Here is a 17,817-nt window from a genome sequence, read left to right as displayed (position 1 = left end):
AGGTTGCCTTTCAGTTGCCTCTTCTCAAGGCTGAAAAGGCCCAGCTCCCTCAGCTTGTCCTCCTAAGAGAGATGCTCCAGGCCCTCAGTCATCTTTGTTGCCCTCCACTGGAGCATCTATAGAAGCTCCATGTCTCTCTTGTACCAAAGGAACCAGAACTGCACAAAGCACTCCACCTGTGGCCTCACCAGGGCACAGCAGAGAGGCAGGAGCACCTCCCCCAACCTGCTGGAATGCTCTTCCTAATGCTTCCAGGATACCATTGGCCATCTTGGCACAAAGGGCACTGCTGGCTCATGGATAGCTCGTTGTCCACCAGAACCCTGTGTCCTCCTCTTCAGAACTGCTTCCCATTAGGTCAGTCCCCAGCCTGTGCTGGCGCCAGAGTTATTCCTTCCCAGGTGCAGGACCCTGCACTTGCCTTTGCTGAGTTTCAGACCTTCTCTGCCCATCACTCCCAGCTGTCAGAGTCCTTCTGAAGGGTTGCACAGGCTCATGTATATTGACCACTTGTCCCAGCTTTGTGTTGTCAGTGAACTTGCTGAGAAGGCATCTACCCCTTCACCCAAGTCATTGATGAGTAAGTTAAACTGTATTGGGCCCAGTATTGAACCCTGGGGGACACCACTAGTGATGAGGCCTCCAAATAGACCCTGTGCCACTGATTACAACCCACTGGGATCTGCCATTCAGTCAGTTCTCAATCTATCTCACTGTCTACTCTGTCAAATGTATGAATAATACTTAGCAGAAAAACTGTTCAATGGGAACTATCATTACATAAGTTGTCTTAGTTTTGCTGTCAGATGTTTTTCACTTAAGAAATCCAGGGCACAGAGTTATATGAGGGGAACCCCTCATATAACATATTAAATTAAAGATTAACTGAAATGTTTCTGCAGTAACAGTACTACTTCTTACAATCCCCTGTCTTGGACTGCTGGGGAATGTAGTGAAAATGAGGCAAGAAATGGACAGATTCATTTTAGTATTTTATTTCGTGCACCCTTACTAGGTGCTTTCCTCCCAGTGTATTTTTTCTACAGCACCTTACCTTTATATATAATGGAAATACTAAGCTCTTAATGTGTCATTTTATTTTAATGTCTTAATGTAATTTTATTCTAAAATGTTTAATTTCTTAGTAAAAAGCTTTGAGACTTCAGTTTAGTCCAGGTGTTGATCCTTTTAATATCAAAAAATACTATTTAGGTTTTCAGATAAAAAACATAATGGCTTTTCATTACACATGTTAAGAGAAGAGTCCGTGACTAACCTTTCATGGAGGAAAGGGCTGTGTCAGATACTGGTATAGGGCCTTCCACAAGAATTAGAAGTTTATAACCAGCAATGCAGGAGTTCCTCAGTCAAAAATGACTGTCACAAAATGATGCTCATAATTCTGCAGAGACAGCAGTCCTGCTGTGCTGACTGAATGCTGGATACCATGGTGCTTGGCAGATAATTGCTCACTCTGTGATGATACATGTCATTTGGTTTCATAGGTTTCTGACATCAACATTGTTATGCAAAATGTCATATTCCACATCATTTCCATTTTGACTGAAGTATTGAATCTGGTTCTCCCTGCCCTTTCCCCTGCTTGCATTGTTTCACTTGCTTTCTTCTGCTTGGCTGTTATGTAGGCAGAGGTACTTCGCTGACTTTTCCTCATTGTTTACTCATTGAATGTTAGCATTTGCTGTAGCTTCCACCTTGTGTTGCTTCATGGGGCAGTCCTGTGCAGGGGCAAGAGCTGGACTCAGTGGATCTTGTGGATCCTTTTCAACTCAGGATATGCTGTGACTCTGTGATTCTCTTACCTTTTTTCACTTTGGTTTTTAAACTAGCTTTCAGTATGATTGGGCTGTGTCACTTTCCAGCTATGTTGATTTGACTGAACTAGATGTATTTGTAAGCTTTCCTGAGCTGTTTCTCACATGCGCTGTCTGCAAAATGAATCTGTCTTGCAGGCTAACTTGCTCACTGTACAGAGTAGTATATTTGCGCTGACTTAAGTAAATTTGATCTTCTAATATTCCGTAAGTAAATTCAAGTTTCACCTTCTGCTTAGGGAAGGACCATTAATAGATGAAGAATCTCTATAAGCATTTTTATACATTCCACAGCTGATGGCAATCAAAGACCTTAGAGTGCTTTTCCCCTGTTAGCTCTAAGCATTGCCTCTCGTATTTGCTTTTTTCTGTACCCAGGTTGTTTATCATGGCACCATCAGTTACATTTTACTTCCATCCATTTTTGTTCTTTTTCTATTTCCTCATATTTGTTCATTCTTCCTCTCTCTCTGATTTTTTTCAAAATACAAAATCTTATTCTGCAGTCATTTATCTGATCAGCTGATGCATGTTGACAGAAATCCACATTCTTTGGGCTTGTTGCCCCAAGATTTCAAGGGTTATACTCTATTATGTCAATATATTATCTCTTTTCTCACTTTCGAGAGTTACATGTCAAGATAGTACTGTCAGCTAGATAAGAGCTTTAATTTTGGGTAGACCTCCAAATTTTATTGCTGGTTTAATCCTTTCCTTACTTTGGTTCTTTTTCCCCCCAGTACTATTTATCACAGCACTAGAAAATCAGCATTCATATATCTTTGAGTAGCTTTTTGGGTTTATTTACTGGATGACTGTGTCCTTGTTCTACCAGTTGAATCCTGTCCTTAACAATTCCATTGAAATGTGCTTGCTGCTGCACTCGTAGTTTTGTGCTGTTTTGCAGACTTTGAGTATCCTTTTCTCTAAGGGAGAAGACAGATCAGCTGTTTATTTTGCAATCTGAGATTGCCTTAAACATACTGATCTTGAGCCTTCTTCTTTAGATATCCCTTTTCTTCAGTTTCTTCTTCAACATAGTAGTATTTCCAATATTGAAAAAAATGCTTAAGATTCAGTACGTGTTCTGCTGGCCTTAATCTACTTTATCTTATTTCCCTTGCAGTTCTTTATCTGCAATATGGTACTAGAATGTGTGTATTTGTGTAGTGTCCGTATGACAGTTTCGTTCAACTTTATCCTGTCCTTCCTTTCTTTGCTGATTTTCAATCAATGAAGATAACCATCAAGCAGTATCTTTTCATGATGTACCCAGCTAGAGAAAATAGACCATTGATTCAGTTTTCAGTAATGGAGTGGATTTGTTTTCCTTTCCCATTTTCCTGAGATAACTTTGGCTCCTTAAGACAAGGAATTTTACAGGAAGTTACTCATGAAAACCCTGGTAAACGAAACTTTACTCACCTAAACTTACAACCTGAACTTAGACCATATGAGGAACTTATAGTCTATACAGAAGAAAGACACATCTTCTGAAATGCATTCAGTGTGGGAATTGTGAATTTGCTGCTCTGAATTGCTCTCTAGAGGATCCTTCCTCAGCGTATTGATGGCAGAGGGAGACTTTGTTCATTATTAGTGTGCAGTAGTAGGCAATGCTAATAATTAAGTGAGCTTTTTGGGATGCCAGTTCCAGGCTGGGTTGGTTTGGGGTTTTTTTATTTGTGTTTACAGCTTTTACTGTAATACATCTGCTCAGTGTTTTTAAAATGCACAGCCACAGATTTTGGTTTTTTACGTGTTCTGTACTTTCATCTGAATAGGCCTTTGTATCTCTATCCTCTGGCTACACACTGACAAGCAATTTTGCTTCCATAGCTTCTGAATATCTTTTATGCTTGCTTGTTTCCATTTTATTCTTTATTTTCTGATTAAATGATAACAGAGATCTGTTTAGTAGATTAGAAGATCCTTAAGACCATGAAATTTCTTTTAAGGCCTCCCACCAAGCTTTTGTGTATTTTCTACTATTATGGAATTGCTGAGGCATAAAGTCTGCTTGGAAAATCTTACTAAAGATGCTGAATGTCTGTACTCCCACTGGTCTTAGAAGAAAATGAGGATGTCAGAGCACATACATTTTTTAAAACAACCTCTTTTTTTTCATCTCTTGGTTTAGTTTTCTTTTGGTTTTTTTTTGTGGATTTTTTAATTCTGCTGAAGTAATAAAACTCTATTTAAACTAGTATTTTCAGGATCAAAGGTAAGAAAATCTTCAGAAGCTTGAATAGTGTACATGGTTCCTTTGCACTTCATCCCCGAGAATGAATGCATAGACTGTAAATGTGTATCTTTTATCTCCTTAAGAATGTTAAACTTCTTTCATATTGCTGGCTGTGTTGACTCTTAAAAGCAGGAGAAGGAGGGAGAAAGGGATTTCCTTTATAACTGTTCCCACTAGAGGATGATGCAGTTGTGCATTTATTCTGCAATGGATGCTGTACTAATGTTGCAGTATTGTGCTGGTATTTAAAAACAAAACAAAAACCCAAACAAACAAACAAACCAAAAAGAAACAGGAATTTAGACAGAGCAATTACTTATATTAAAAATTTTAATGGTTTTTAACACTTGTAAATAAATCTCAGTAGGTAGGTTTCCAAAATACATAAAACTGTATATAAATTAGTTAGCCACCAGTTAAGCAAGCCAATATTTTAAACTTGAAAATATGTATTTTTTGGAAATAAAAAATGTGAGTGAGAAAGGTTAGTCTATTCCCTTATCCTTTAATGTGATAGAAATCCTTATTTTAATTTCTTTTTTTCTTTTTTTTCTTCTAGGTTGGGAATGTCAAGAGTAGAATCAACGAAGCTCACTGCAGTGCAGAACAATGATGAAGCTGAAAGCAATTCTTTGTGCGGATCTTCTGGCACACCTGGTCCTACTAAGCAATCAACCTTTGAGGATCAAGAGGAGAAAGGTGCTAAAGTTCCACCTTTACCAGAGAGAGATTATAGCCCATCTCATTGTAAAATGGAACAGGTTCCTGTCAAGGATCTAACAGCAGATTCTGAAGATATACTGATACCTGAAGAATCAGTCATTCAGGAGGAAATTGCTGAAGAGGTCGAGACAGGTATTTGTGAATGCCAGGAGGAGAACCATAAGCCAGAACATGAGTTTTCTGAGGAGTCTGTAAGTCCAGCTGACACAAATGAGGAAACAGAGGCAGTACAGCTTGCAGACAGCACTGAGTCCTGTGTCATGATGAATGATGTAACTGATACTGTATCTCGCATTGAAATTAAAGTAGAGTTGAAGTCAGAATGCCCTCAGGAGGAGATGTCAGTTGTGATAGATCAGCTGGAGGATTGCATATCACCAGCACAATCAGCTTCTTCCACAAACTCTGTCAGCGGTACAGCTGAGAAGGATTCTGAGCCTGCAAAAGAGCTAATTGTGCCAGAAATGCAAAGTACTGCTCTGGGAGGCTCCTTATTCACTGGTGGAGGCATTGCAGTGGATATGGAGCTTCATAGTGACCCTGAGGAACAGTTGTCTGAGAATGCTTGTATTTCTGAAACTTCCTTTTCCTCTGGAAGTCCAGAAGTTTGTATTGCCTCTCCTGGAGGAGACACTCAATCAACTTCAGAGGAACCCTGTACTCCAGCATCTCTTGAAACAGCTTGCTCATCTGAAGTGTCCAGTTCTGAAAATATTGAAGGTGATATTCAGCAAAAGGCCAGTGATGAAAACTTGCACACACCCTTAATGTCAGAAATGTCTCCAATGTCCACCTCACCTGTAACCTCAGAAGCATCTTTGATGTCAAATTTACCTTTAACATCAGAGGCATCACCAGCTTCTAATTTACCTTTAACATCAGAAACATCTCCAATGTCTGATTTGCCTTTAACATCAGAAACATCTTCAGTATCTTCTGTTCTTCTAACTTCTGAAACATTTGTGACAAATAGTTTGCCTCTTCCATCAGAGATGTCTCCAGTTTCTAACTCCCCAAGCAGTGAAAGACCTGCTCTACAACAAAGGAAATCTCCATGTTTGTTGGAAGATTCCCTTCCCACCCTGAAAGAAGAAAGCTCTGTCATTCCTAAGGTGGTTCAAGAAGAGAATCTTGTTCAGCCCAAACAACTTCAGAGTGCCCCTGAAAATATGAAAGTTGGTCCACTAACAATTATACCTGATACTTCAGTATTGGAAGAGTCCCAAAGCAAAAACCTCAGTCATCAGCCATGTAAGTCACATCCTGAAATTGAGAAATCTTACATTGCATCCATCCCAGAACACACTCCTCCAGAGGTGATCAAAAATAAAAATCACAGTGTTCAGCAAAGAGGTGACAAGAAAGGTACACTCTTGCCTTCAGAGGTGTCTGTCTTATCAGAAGGATCACTTGGCAAAAATATCGAATTGCTTCCATCAAAGCCACATGATAAACTATATACCTCATCTCTAGAGAAAGCTACATTTTCTGAAGTGTGCAGAAGTAAATCTCACAAGCTAACAGGCATCACCCAAAGTCGTTTAGAGAGTTCACATTCTTCCAAGTCTTTAGAACCCACAAAATCACCAGAAGCAAGAAATGAAAGTAGAGACCCAGAGATCCCAAAGAGGAAAACAGCAGAACAGCACAGTTTTGGAATCTGTAAAGAGAAGAGAGCTAGAATAGATGATGATATGCCTAATCGTAGTGCTTCATCAACAAGTCCATCTGATAAAGAACAGCCACCCAGAGAAGAACCCCGAGTTCCACCCCTTAAGGTAATGAATAAATAGGGTGGCTTGGAAACAAAATGTTTATTATGTCCATCTATGAACTGCATACAGGCACAGTACATGATATGTTTTTGGGGGATGTATAGGAGTTGTTAGTACTGCTGGTTTTGCTTTACTATTATATTTCCACCATGCCAAATTACTTCTGATACAGATATATCTACAGTTGTTCAGCAGAGGTCTTTGCTAAAAAATTGATTTTGTTTTTGGGTGAGCTCTCCAGTATCCATGGCTTAATTTAATTCAAGATTTTCTCCATCAGTCACATGCAGCACTTGTTTTTCTAATTGCCTGTCTGTATTTTGTGCTTGTTCTTCTTCTCCAGCAAGCATGACTAATAAGGGTTATCATAACCAGTACTTAGAAAAACAACCAGCACTTCAATCCAGCAAGAGAACCAAGAGTCAGAATAGTTGAAGATCCATTTGCAAGCCTAAGGCACAGAGTAGGCTGAAATATAAGATTTCCCTGTAGAATTAACTGGAAACAGACTTATCAGGGGGAAGTATCTGATTTTTGTATGTATAGATAGCTTTGTTAATGGCAAAGCAAAAGGCAAAAAAATACACCATCTAAGCAAACACATGTGTATTATTCTGCTGTATAAGAAAGTATATTTCAGTTGAAAAGGGTTTTTTCATAACAGAGAGTTCTGTAGATTCAGTTATATATAGGCTCAGTGTTTTGAACCTTTTCATTTTGTACTTGATGACTTCAGCCAAGTTTAAGATCCAATTTACTGTATTTAAGTCATTGGCTTTGCAGTACTAGTTCTTGATTATTCAGAAATGCCCTTTTCTGCATTTATTTTTAACTTCTGCAGTCACTGAACATTGTTAATATGGCTGGGAGGGCAAATAGACTAATAGGCTTTAATCACTAGTGCAGAAGCATATTTCAGATAATTTATTTTTAAGAGCAGTGATGCAATTGGAAGTTAGCCCTGTTGAGTTTAGTGATATTCTTTCATATTTGGAAGGTTCTATCTAGCCTAATAAATTCTAATAACTCTCTAAGCATAAAGGAAATAGATCACTAGGGAATAAAAAAAGGTCATTACTATAATAATAATAATAATAATAATAATAATAATAATAATAATAATAATAATAATAAAAATAACCAAGCACTTAGAGCTCTAGGAGTTCTGGTAATGCAAAGTGGAAACTGAAAAGAATTGCTGCTGAAACCAAAAGCAGAATGTTTTGAAGAATTGTGAGCAGTCAATTGCATTTCATGTAAAAAAAAATTTGGCTCTTGTATCATCTTGCCAACAAACCCCTATCATTTGTAAGTAAATGAGGAAAAAAGAACCCCAGTTCTTCTAAGTCATTCTGTTGTGTGGCTGTCACTTCCCATCATATCTTATGACTACTTTTTCTACAAATACTACCTAGTTTTCTTCTCAGTTCCTTTCAGAAGTTAAGTCATAGCATTAACCACTAAGTCCTATTGCAAGAGACAGCCAGTAGACATATGTCCATTTTAGGAAACTGAACTTTTTTTTTTGCCAACCTTGGGGTATCCTGATTGTATGAGTTATAAAGTGGTTCCAAGATTCTTAATCCTGAAAAACTGTATGCCTAATTTGAAACATCCTAATAATTCCAGTGATTTTACAGATTATTATTTTGCTTAAATTGCTTGGTATTTAAATTTTTAAATATTTGTGGGTTTACTATTTATAGTATTTTAATTTTTAAAGTGCAGTAATGTAAGAGTTGTCCAGGAATGTACTAAAGTAAGTCTCTTAAAAATGCAAATGAGGAAAGAAAAGGCATATCCTTTAATGGCTCACTTCTTCTGCACCTCATAAATCCTCCATCTTGGAGATTGGAAAATGGGCTCAGTGGAGCTACCACTACATCCTGTCTGGTTTATAAGCAAAACACAGGTTTAAACACTGGTGACCAAGGAGAAAGGCATTACTAGATCGTTACTTTTCCACGTTTGCAGAAAGGAGTTCCTTGCAGGTTCTTGTCCAGTGTCACTGCATGATGCTTGCTGATCAAATCAGGTAGATGGACTGAATATAAAACAGGTCTGACAAATTGTATCTGATAAGCATCATGTTGTTATCCAGTTCAATCGTTCTTCCTGTCAAAAGGATCAGTGTGAGTAGGCTAATACAGGTGTCATATTCATGCTGGAGGATGATAAAATATTGAAGCATAAATATCATTAAGTTTTAGCAGGTTTTTGTCCACCTGCACTGAAGAGTAATTCTTTTAATTACCTTTCTGTGACCCTTAAAGAGAGAGCTGGTTATTTTAGTGAGTTGATGATCTCTTTAAAATTTACTAGGCTTTTTTCTTTTTTTTTTTTTTCCTTTAGATTCAGCTTTCAAAAATTGGACCACCTTTTATCATCAAGAGCCAGCCTGTTTCTAAACCAGAACCTCGAGTTTCCTCAAGTACATCAGCCAGCAGTGGGAGAAACACTGGGGCTAGAACTCTGGCAGATATCAAAGCAAGAGCTCAGCAAGCAAGAGCCCAAAGAGAAGCTGCAGCTGCAGCAGCCGTGGCAGCAGCTGCCAGCATAGTCTCTGGTGCAATGGGGACCCCATGCGAAGGTGGAAAGACAAGAACGCTGGCACACATCAAGGAGCAAACAAAGGCCAAGCTATTTGCAAAGCATCAAGCCAGAGCTCATTTACTCCAGACTAATAAAGAATCTAAGTCACAGTTCAGCTCAAAGGAAAGTAGTACCTCATCTCTGGAGATACCAACGACTACTGACACAAAGATTGAAGGTTCTACTGGTGTCATTATAGTTAATCCTAACTGCAGGTCCCCTAGCAACAAGTCTTCTCATCACCGTGAGACCACCACTTTATTGCAGCAGTCCCTTAACACAGCTACATTACCAGCAACTGCTACTGAGATATCTGTGCACAGTTCTGATGAAAATATACCTGTGCCACAATTGTGTGAGAAAATTATTTCATCTACCTCTACTGAAAGTAACAGTGTGCCAGTGCTTTATAATAAAAGTTCAGTCTCTGTGTGTGTTTGCAGCACTGCTATGTCTGGAGCAATTAAAGAACTTTCTTTTGCAAGTTCTGTTGATAAATCCTCTGTGTTAATGTCTGTTGACAGCGCAAACACAGCAATTTCAGCCTGTAATATAAATATGCTGAAAACCATCCAAGGGGCTGATACTCCATGCATAACTGTTGGACCAAAATGTATTGATAACAGTAATGTACCAGTCTCCATAGACAACACAGTCTTATCAAACGCCATCGATGACAAAAGGTTGCCAGTGCCCAGTAGCAATGTGAATAACACAGTCTCCGGTCATTATGCCACTGTGCCAGCTTCATCTATTGCAAGTAACTTGCCAAATCATCTCTCTGGTAGTTCTGTACTGATTCCCCCAGTGGGGACTACCAACAGATTTCCTTCTGATAAAATAGCCATAACTGGGTGTAGCGAGCAGAGCACTGTCTCCATCCACACTACCGTCAGGTCAGCTTTAAGTTGCAGTGAGGCCCTTGCAGCAGCAGATTCTGTTGCAAGGCCACCTATCTCAATGTTTACTGGTAACATGGTGACAATAAGCTCTTACGATAATGCTACTAAATTGAATGCTGATCTCTTAGAAAAAAGCTCTGGAGCACGAAACCGGATGGATCTCTCTGGTAAATCTCATCCACTGAGCTTTCCACAAACTGCCATGAATAGGTCTATACCTTGCAAAGTCATTGTTGACCACACAACAAACCAGAATTCCAGTCTGTCACTTTCTTCCTCTATTGAAAGCGTAGAGAACAGCATTGACCTGCAGAGCAGACCTGTAAGGACAGAAGCTGCCTTACAAAGTATAGCTTGTCCTCAGGTGTCTGTCATAAGCAGGCCTGAAGTGGTTGCTAATGAAAACCTTGAGCACAGTTCCAGCTTTATTGCCATTACAGCAAAGCAAGACAGCAAAAACTTGCAGGCAGGTTGTTCAAGTCTTCGAGAAGTGCCTCTTGCTCCTCAAGATAAATTAATTGAGGTGGTTACTACCAGCCAAGGCTTTGCTGAGCAACTAAGAGGTCCTTCAGCACTGAAAAATGAAGCCAATGCTGCCTGTGCCAATCAGTACAACACTAACAATAGAATTTGTTGGCGTGATGAGGAGGCAATGAATACAGACCAGCCAGTGGTCAGCCATCTTACCTCTGGTAAGCATAAGGAGTACGCAGAGCAAAATTGCTTGAAAAATGTCAAAAGCGAACCTTCCAGTTACACACAAATGTCAGAACTGCAATCCAGGAGTCTTTTGACAAGCATTGCTGTTCCTGTTAAACTGGAAACTAATGAGACTGACAAGTGCTTCAGGATGGACACCGAGGATTTTACAGGACCTGAAATGCCTGCTCAGACTGCAGAAATAGCCACGAGTGTGCAGCCACCACAGACCTCCAAGACATCCATTGCGGACTCCATGGAAGACTCCCTGTCCCTGACAACGGAAACCCTGAAGAGAGTTACGAGTGCCGGGGGCCCTAGCTGTCGCTTGTCGTCAGTGGAGGCCAACAATCCCTTAGTGACACAGTTACTGCAAGGCAATCTGCCTTTAGAAAAAGTGCTGCCGCAGCCCAGATCAGGAGCCAAACTAGAAATTAACAGGCTTCCCTTGCCTTTGCAAACTACCTCAGTATGTAAAACAGTAGTGGCTGAGAGAAATATTGTTGAACATGCTTCCAACTCTCCTAATCCAGATGGTAAAGGATTTACAGCAGGCAGTATAGCCCCGCTACAAATCAGAAAGCGTGAAAGCCATCCAAAAAAGAGGATGGCCAGGACTATAGGGGAACATGCTCAAATTAAATGTGAGCCTGGGAAGGTGTCAATGGACACAGATGTTAAAGTGGCTCCTTGTGTAATTAGTTCCAGCATGAATCAACTAGGGCACGGACAGCCATTTAAGCAGGAGTGGCTTAATAAGCACGCCATTCAGAGCCGGATCGCTCACAGCCCAGAGATCAAGCAGCAGAAGAGACCATTGCCTTCATGCAGTTTCCAGCAGAGCTTATTTCACATTGACAAAAATGGCAGCTTTCATGCAGAAGCCAGTACCTCACATAGACAGCATTTTTACCAAATGTCCATGGCTGCAAGAGGCCCCATTCCTACGGCAGCTTTGTTGCAAACTACTTCAAAAGGCCCACCTGGCTGCAACGCATTTGCTTTTAGCAGACACCTGGAACAGAAGGGTTTGGGAGACATGAATATTTCTACAGCAGCTCACCAGCTGAGGCTAGGAAGTGTGTTTTCCTCTAATATTCAAATTAAGGAAGGTGATGACATTGCCAGTGCCTCTCAAACTCTGCAGAGTAAAACATTAGTGCATCCCCCTGCTCACCCTCCGCCCCTGCCACCTCCTCCCCCTCCTCACCCAAATGCAGAGGTCCCCTCCGATCAAAAACAACCGACAGTTACTATGGAAACCACTAAAAGACTTAGTTGGCCTCAGCCAGCAAGCATCTGTAGCAATATAAAATCTGAACCTATTTCTTTTGAGGAAGGTTTAAGCAGCAGCTGCGAGCTGGGCATGAAACAAGCTTCCTATGATCAGAACGAAGTGAAAGAACAGTTAAAAGCATTTGCATTAAAAAATGCAGATTTCTCTTCCTATTTACTTTCTGAGCCACAGAAGCCTTTTACCCAACTTGCTGCTCAGAAAATACAGATGCAGCACCCACAGCAGCAGCAGCAGCAACAGCAGCAGCAGCAGCTCTGTGGAAATTATCCAACAATACACTTTGGTAGCACAAGTTTCAAAAGGGCAGCATCTGCAATTGAGAAATCGATTGGGATTTTAGGGAGTGGTTCAAACACTGCCACAGGCCTGCCTAACCAGAACGCGCAGATCCCGGTTCAGAAATTTGCTGACAGCAGCAACGCCGATGAGCTGGAACTGAAATGCTCCTGCAGGCTGAAAGCCATGATCGTGTGCAAGGGCTGCGGAGCCTTCTGTCATGATGACTGCATAGGGCCTTCCAAACTGTGTGTAGCTTGTCTGGTGGTGCGGTAGGAGCTCAGTCAAAGATGCAGTATCCCTTAAAAACATGGGACAGCAGGACAAAGGAACAGAGAAATAGGAACAGTTTAGGCCACTAATGGTTTCAATTAGTGGAATGATTTTTTTTTTAACTGTTTGTTTTGTTTTGTTTTGTTTTGTTTTCTCCTATGTGGTGCTTTCAGAACTTAATTATTCTGCCTGGGTGCCATTTTCTGGGAAGAAGAGGAGACCTGTAGAAGTAGTTTTTAAAAAAGATAGCCTTGTTACTGAAGCATCTATGAGCTCTCTTGTTGTGCTAAAAAGAAAAAGAAAAATGCATTAATGCATGTAATTTGTAGCTTCTATTTATTTGCACAAAGTGCAGCACATTTTTTCTCCACTGCTTGATAGCTAATACGAGGCCGCTGGTTAAAGATCAGTGGAAGAATAGCACTGTAAGAAGTGGAGTAACTATGCAGAATGAATAACACACTGAATAGCAGCTGGTGTGAGCGGGGTAGTGGCAAGGTTGTGGGGTGCTGACTATTGTAGCTTCTAAGTCAGTGTGCAGTCTTTCTACTGACAAGATTGTTTTCTTCAATTGACTTTCACTGTCTAGGGCTAAAATATAGTCACTCCACCTAACAAAAAAAATTTAAAAGAGGAATTTAGATAGTTAGAGAAGTTTCCTTATGTGCCTGCCAGGGACTGTGGAACTCAAATCTTACTCATCATCTTTGTTGATTCCTTGAGAAAGATTTGGATAGGTGATGAGTTGGCAGGAGCAACACTGGAAACACATTGGCTTCAGCAGAGTCAGGAGAAGGTAGCTTCTCTGCTGGAGATTAGAAATCTCTTTTCCTGTTTCTCGCTCAAATGGTCTTTATTCATACTTTTCTCTCTAATCTGTCCACTAGATTTATCCGTCCCAAATATATATAAAAAATAAGGTCAGACATAGGTCATTGGTTGTCAAGGTTGTAGCCTTTCTTTGGCCTAAAAATTATGCATTCTTCTAATGAATGAATAAGGAAACATTTTAATTGCATATTGGTTGAATGTTGACATATAATTTCTTTTTCTTATGTGAGGTACTCTATTTAAATAACACCTGCGAGTTTTGCCATTTAAAGTAATTTTCCCACTTAGAAGTACTTAGAAGACTGACTTTTTTTTTTTTTTTTCCCCTCAAAGGAAGTCAGACCCCTTTTATAAATTTGGAAGCAAAATGTATTTTTTAAAGGGATACTGCATCTTTAAAGTAACCTTCAGTAGTTATCCAGTACTGTATTTACATTCAGGACTATAGCTGCATTCCAGATGTGCTAGCCACCATAACAGCAGAAAAGAAATACGGTGATTTTGGGGTCCTATTCACCTAAAAGGAAAATATTATAAAGGGATAAAGCACATGCAGTTGCTGGGGAGATGAAAACACCTTGGGTTTTTCTATACTCCCACTTCAAGAACACAACATGTGGAGTTCAAGTCATCCATCTGCCGATATGTGGTTGGGTCTGCCCAAATGTCAGCATCAAGAGAAACAGGTTTTTTTACCATCACAGTAGAACCTCACTAATCCAAAGACCTTACAGCCTGCCCAAGAAAACTGATTTTCCTTGCACTGCTTTAAGAGAGCATTGTAGTAAGAATGTGTGAGATGTAAGACTGCTTGGTTTCATCATGCTGTGAACTGTTGCATTCTGAAGTACGAAAGAGAATGATAGAGCTACATTTAGGAAATGAAAAGTATGCTGTATTTGAGAGCATACTTTTTTTGTCTGATCTTTGTGTGCTTTTGATCAGCTGTAACTGCTCTTCCTGACTCGGGGGCATATTAGTGAGGTTCTGCTGAAGGAACCATATTTATTTTCTTGTGGGACCATTTTCACAAACATGATAAATGCCGTTTGTTGTCTTAAAAGTGAGCTGGAATATCTACAACATACATTCCTGTCATAGGAAGCTCTATGGTGCACCTTGATGTTCTCTTTTATTGTAATTAGCAACATATCAATATTATTTTTGACACTGTGTGGTACAAAGGCCATTTGTAATAACTAACAAATTTGTTGCTGATACAATAATACATTTTTTTTTTTCTATACAAAAGTGCTCCTTAATATGACATGTGAACTAAGGAACGGCTTCTCAGCACTTTCAGGTCTTCTGGTAGGAAAATAAGCCAGCCAAGCAAAAACCTAAAAGTAACCAAGTAAAAATTAGCATCCACTGCTATGCCAGCTGCTGGTGAAACAGTAACTGGGCAATACTCATGAGTAAGCATGAGTGTAGTCAGTTAATGTATATCAGATTCATAGTTGAGGAGCCTTTGTATTGGAATTGTATTGCATTGTATTTATACTTGGTAGAGCTAGGATCTTCTATTAAAAAAAAAAAAAAAAAAAGAGAGCAACCAGTCTTAGACTTCTATTTACCTATGTTTATATAAGCCTGCTGGGAATCCTTATTTCTAGCTCAGGTTTTCCTGTCCACAGCACATAAGTCAATATTTGTTTGTACTTGCATCTTGAAATTGTTCTTGTATTGACTGACATAATACAGAAATAAATTCTGGCCACAATATAGTTTTCCTTTGTTTGAAGAGTAAGAGTGTGACTAATGTGGTAGGTCACTCATTCATGTCATGTTGTCATTTTTGTATCAGGATTGCAACCTGCATGTGTGAGGTCATGATAAAATGTATTTAAAATGGCATTAGACTGGATGGTGCTATGTTACATTACACAACTGACCAAACTCTTCCATAGTGCAGTTCCACTCCTTTCATTTTGGAGTCACTGGAGTTGCACCAAAAATAAATTCAAGCAATTAGCTAGCAACAGTGGTGAGGTGTTGTTACGGATTAGGTTTAGGGTATGAAAATACTCAAAAGCAACCACGGTGATGTGAGAGCCTGATTGAATCCTAGGGTGACTGAAAAACCTTACATGGATTTTGGTATCACACAGATCCTTAAGGGAGAGTGACCCTAGGCCTTTGGTAAGAGCACAGTCACGCTTAGATGTTAATTTTGAATTACTCCTTTTTTTTGTTGTTGTTTGATTGTTCAGATTTCAGGCTCAGTATCATTTTCTAATGACCATGCTGTTTGCACCGTGGGTTGTTAATAGTTTATGCACTGAAAAGTGGTGGAAGAAATACTTAAGTAACACACTGCTCTGTGTTTGTGTGTACGTACATATGTGTCCCAATGTCCAGCATGTATAATTTACCTTTTTTTTTTTAAATCTCTGAAATTGTCCCCCTACTCCTACCCCTGGAGCAGCACTTTTGGGTGAGAGGGAGAAACACTTTTTTCTTTCCTCCCTCTTTGTTGTTTTAATTGCATACCTGTGAGATATGCAGATAATGTTAGGGCATTTGCAGTGAGTGTGTTTGTGTGTTTCTGTTCTGAAATAATTTTCCAAGCAGAAACTCCCTTTGAAATGTTAAAAAAAATAATTAAGAAATGGTGAACTGGATGCTCCCTGTTTGCATTTTATTTATCTGCTGAGATCTAGTACATGAAATAGCATTTAAAAGACAAAAATAAAGGTTGAGCCATAAAGCGAAAGGTATGTTCTCTGTACTATAGACTATCTTCTTGAGGGTGGTGCATGTTGTCAGGGTAAGCTACAGAACGTGCATATGATTTTTCAGGGCCCTGCAATTCCTTGCACAGTTTTTAAGCTGGTGCATATGGTGCTTTATAATGCAATTTCTGAAGTAAAATTACCTTATGCTGCACCCCCTTCCCCTTATGAACACACGCACAATTTCAGAATCGTTATTGTAGCCTCTGGTTTAGCAGTTTCTCCAAGGTGTGGTGAAGTACCAGGATAAACACTCGAGATGAGCTGAGAAGTGTCACCAAAAAGGATCATTTTAGCTGACGCACATGAAGGGCCCTGCTCTGAACCCTGAATGACTTCTGCAGTCTCCTGGCAGCAGCGCAGCGGCTCATCTTCCATGGCTCTGCAGAGCACTGGGGGGGAAGCAGTGAAATGTTCAGTGGCTTTATCATGGACCTGTGTAGCTAAATGTTTCTGAATCTATGAAATCCTGTTGTCTTCGGTCATCATGCTTTGTCACTGTAAAACCAACAAAAAGGAAAAAAAAGCATTTTTTAGTCTAATTTAAGGAGCTGCTTCTTTTATAGCACATAATATTTCGCTTTGTACTATATTTGATAGTTAAAGAATAATTTAGTCTGTAGAATAACTTCGTTGTATTTGTACTGTTCATGAATGTTACAAGAAAAGTGCTTTACTTTGTTGCCATAATTCTCTTGTACTGCTGTAAAATATTTTTTCTGCTTTATGGAAACTTAACTCAGTTCAGATTTTCAGTACAGGGTTTTTTGTGTGTATGTATTTTTTTTTTGTCAGTATTCTGAATGTTTACATCTGTTCAACATTAGCCATTCTATGCCTTTATAGGGCAGTATTACTCCTGCAGTATAACAGCAGTGTGAAATCCACTCGTACTTAACATGCATGAGAAATTCAGATTTATTGGGGAGATCCATAACGTGCATAGATACTTTTTCTATCTGCATTCAGTGAAGTAAATACCCTCCTTCAGTCCTCTACCAAAGAAAATGTTATCCCCACAGGACAAGCTCAGAAAGTGGTTCTCTGAATTTTCAGAAGGGGGTGTAGTTGGTTTCAACAAGATTGCTACAGTTTAATGCTGTTATGCTTTGTTACCCTACCAGATGTGACTGGGTGAAACAAGCATTTTAGCAATTTTTTGTGTTTCAAGACAGTGTTTTGTTTAGAATTCAGGGATCATGCTTTCTTTAACGGTGCTGTTTGTTTTATTATTTTTTTTTAAGAAAGCAACCTTTTGTTGCCTACAGAGATGACCATTCACAAAACCATAAATTAAATAAAAGAATTTGTCTTCATTACTTTTCTCCCTTTCCTTTCCCCCTTCCCTGTCCCTTGGAAATAATGACTTGGTCTTCAATATTAAAGTATCCTGGAAAAAAATAAAGAGATAAAATAATATTTGTAATTTGTTTATTTATTTTATGTTCAGTGCCTTAGGCAGGAGATCCTCCTTGTGCACATCCGTTGTATGTACAGGTTGATGGACTAGAAATGTGAAAGAGAAATCACATGCTTTGTACAGCATTTTTCAGTTACAATGATGTAAGGCACAGTTTGAATGACTTCTGATGTCATTCAAGTATTAATCATCTTATACTAGTAAAATAAAACTA

General features: G+C 39.4%; 1 protein-coding gene across 4 annotated transcripts in view; it reads left to right on the top strand.

Annotated features, from left to right (window-relative positions):
- ASXL3 (ASXL transcriptional regulator 3) overlaps window positions 1–17,600 on the top strand; it is a 126,622-nt gene extending 109,022 nt beyond the window's left edge. For all 4 annotated transcript variants that reach the window (XM_021525717.3, XM_021525719.3, XM_077783773.1 and 1 more), the window contains 2 exons: window positions 4,640–6,581; window positions 8,931–17,600. In XM_021525717.3, the coding sequence (XP_021381392.2) occupies window positions 4,640–6,581; window positions 8,931–12,620 (5,632 nt within the window). In that variant the 3' untranslated portion in view covers window positions 12,621–17,600. The remainder of the gene's footprint in view (window positions 1–4,639; window positions 6,582–8,930) is intronic.
- The last annotated feature ends 217 nt before the right edge of the window (window positions 17,601–17,817 follow it).

Source organism: Lonchura striata, chromosome 1 (assembly GCF_046129695.1).
Source record: "Lonchura striata isolate bLonStr1 chromosome 1, bLonStr1.mat, whole genome shotgun sequence".
In the NCBI taxonomy this organism is placed as follows: Eukaryota; Metazoa; Chordata; class Aves; order Passeriformes; family Estrildidae; genus Lonchura; species Lonchura striata.
This window is presented reverse-complemented; position numbering and strand designations above follow the sequence as displayed.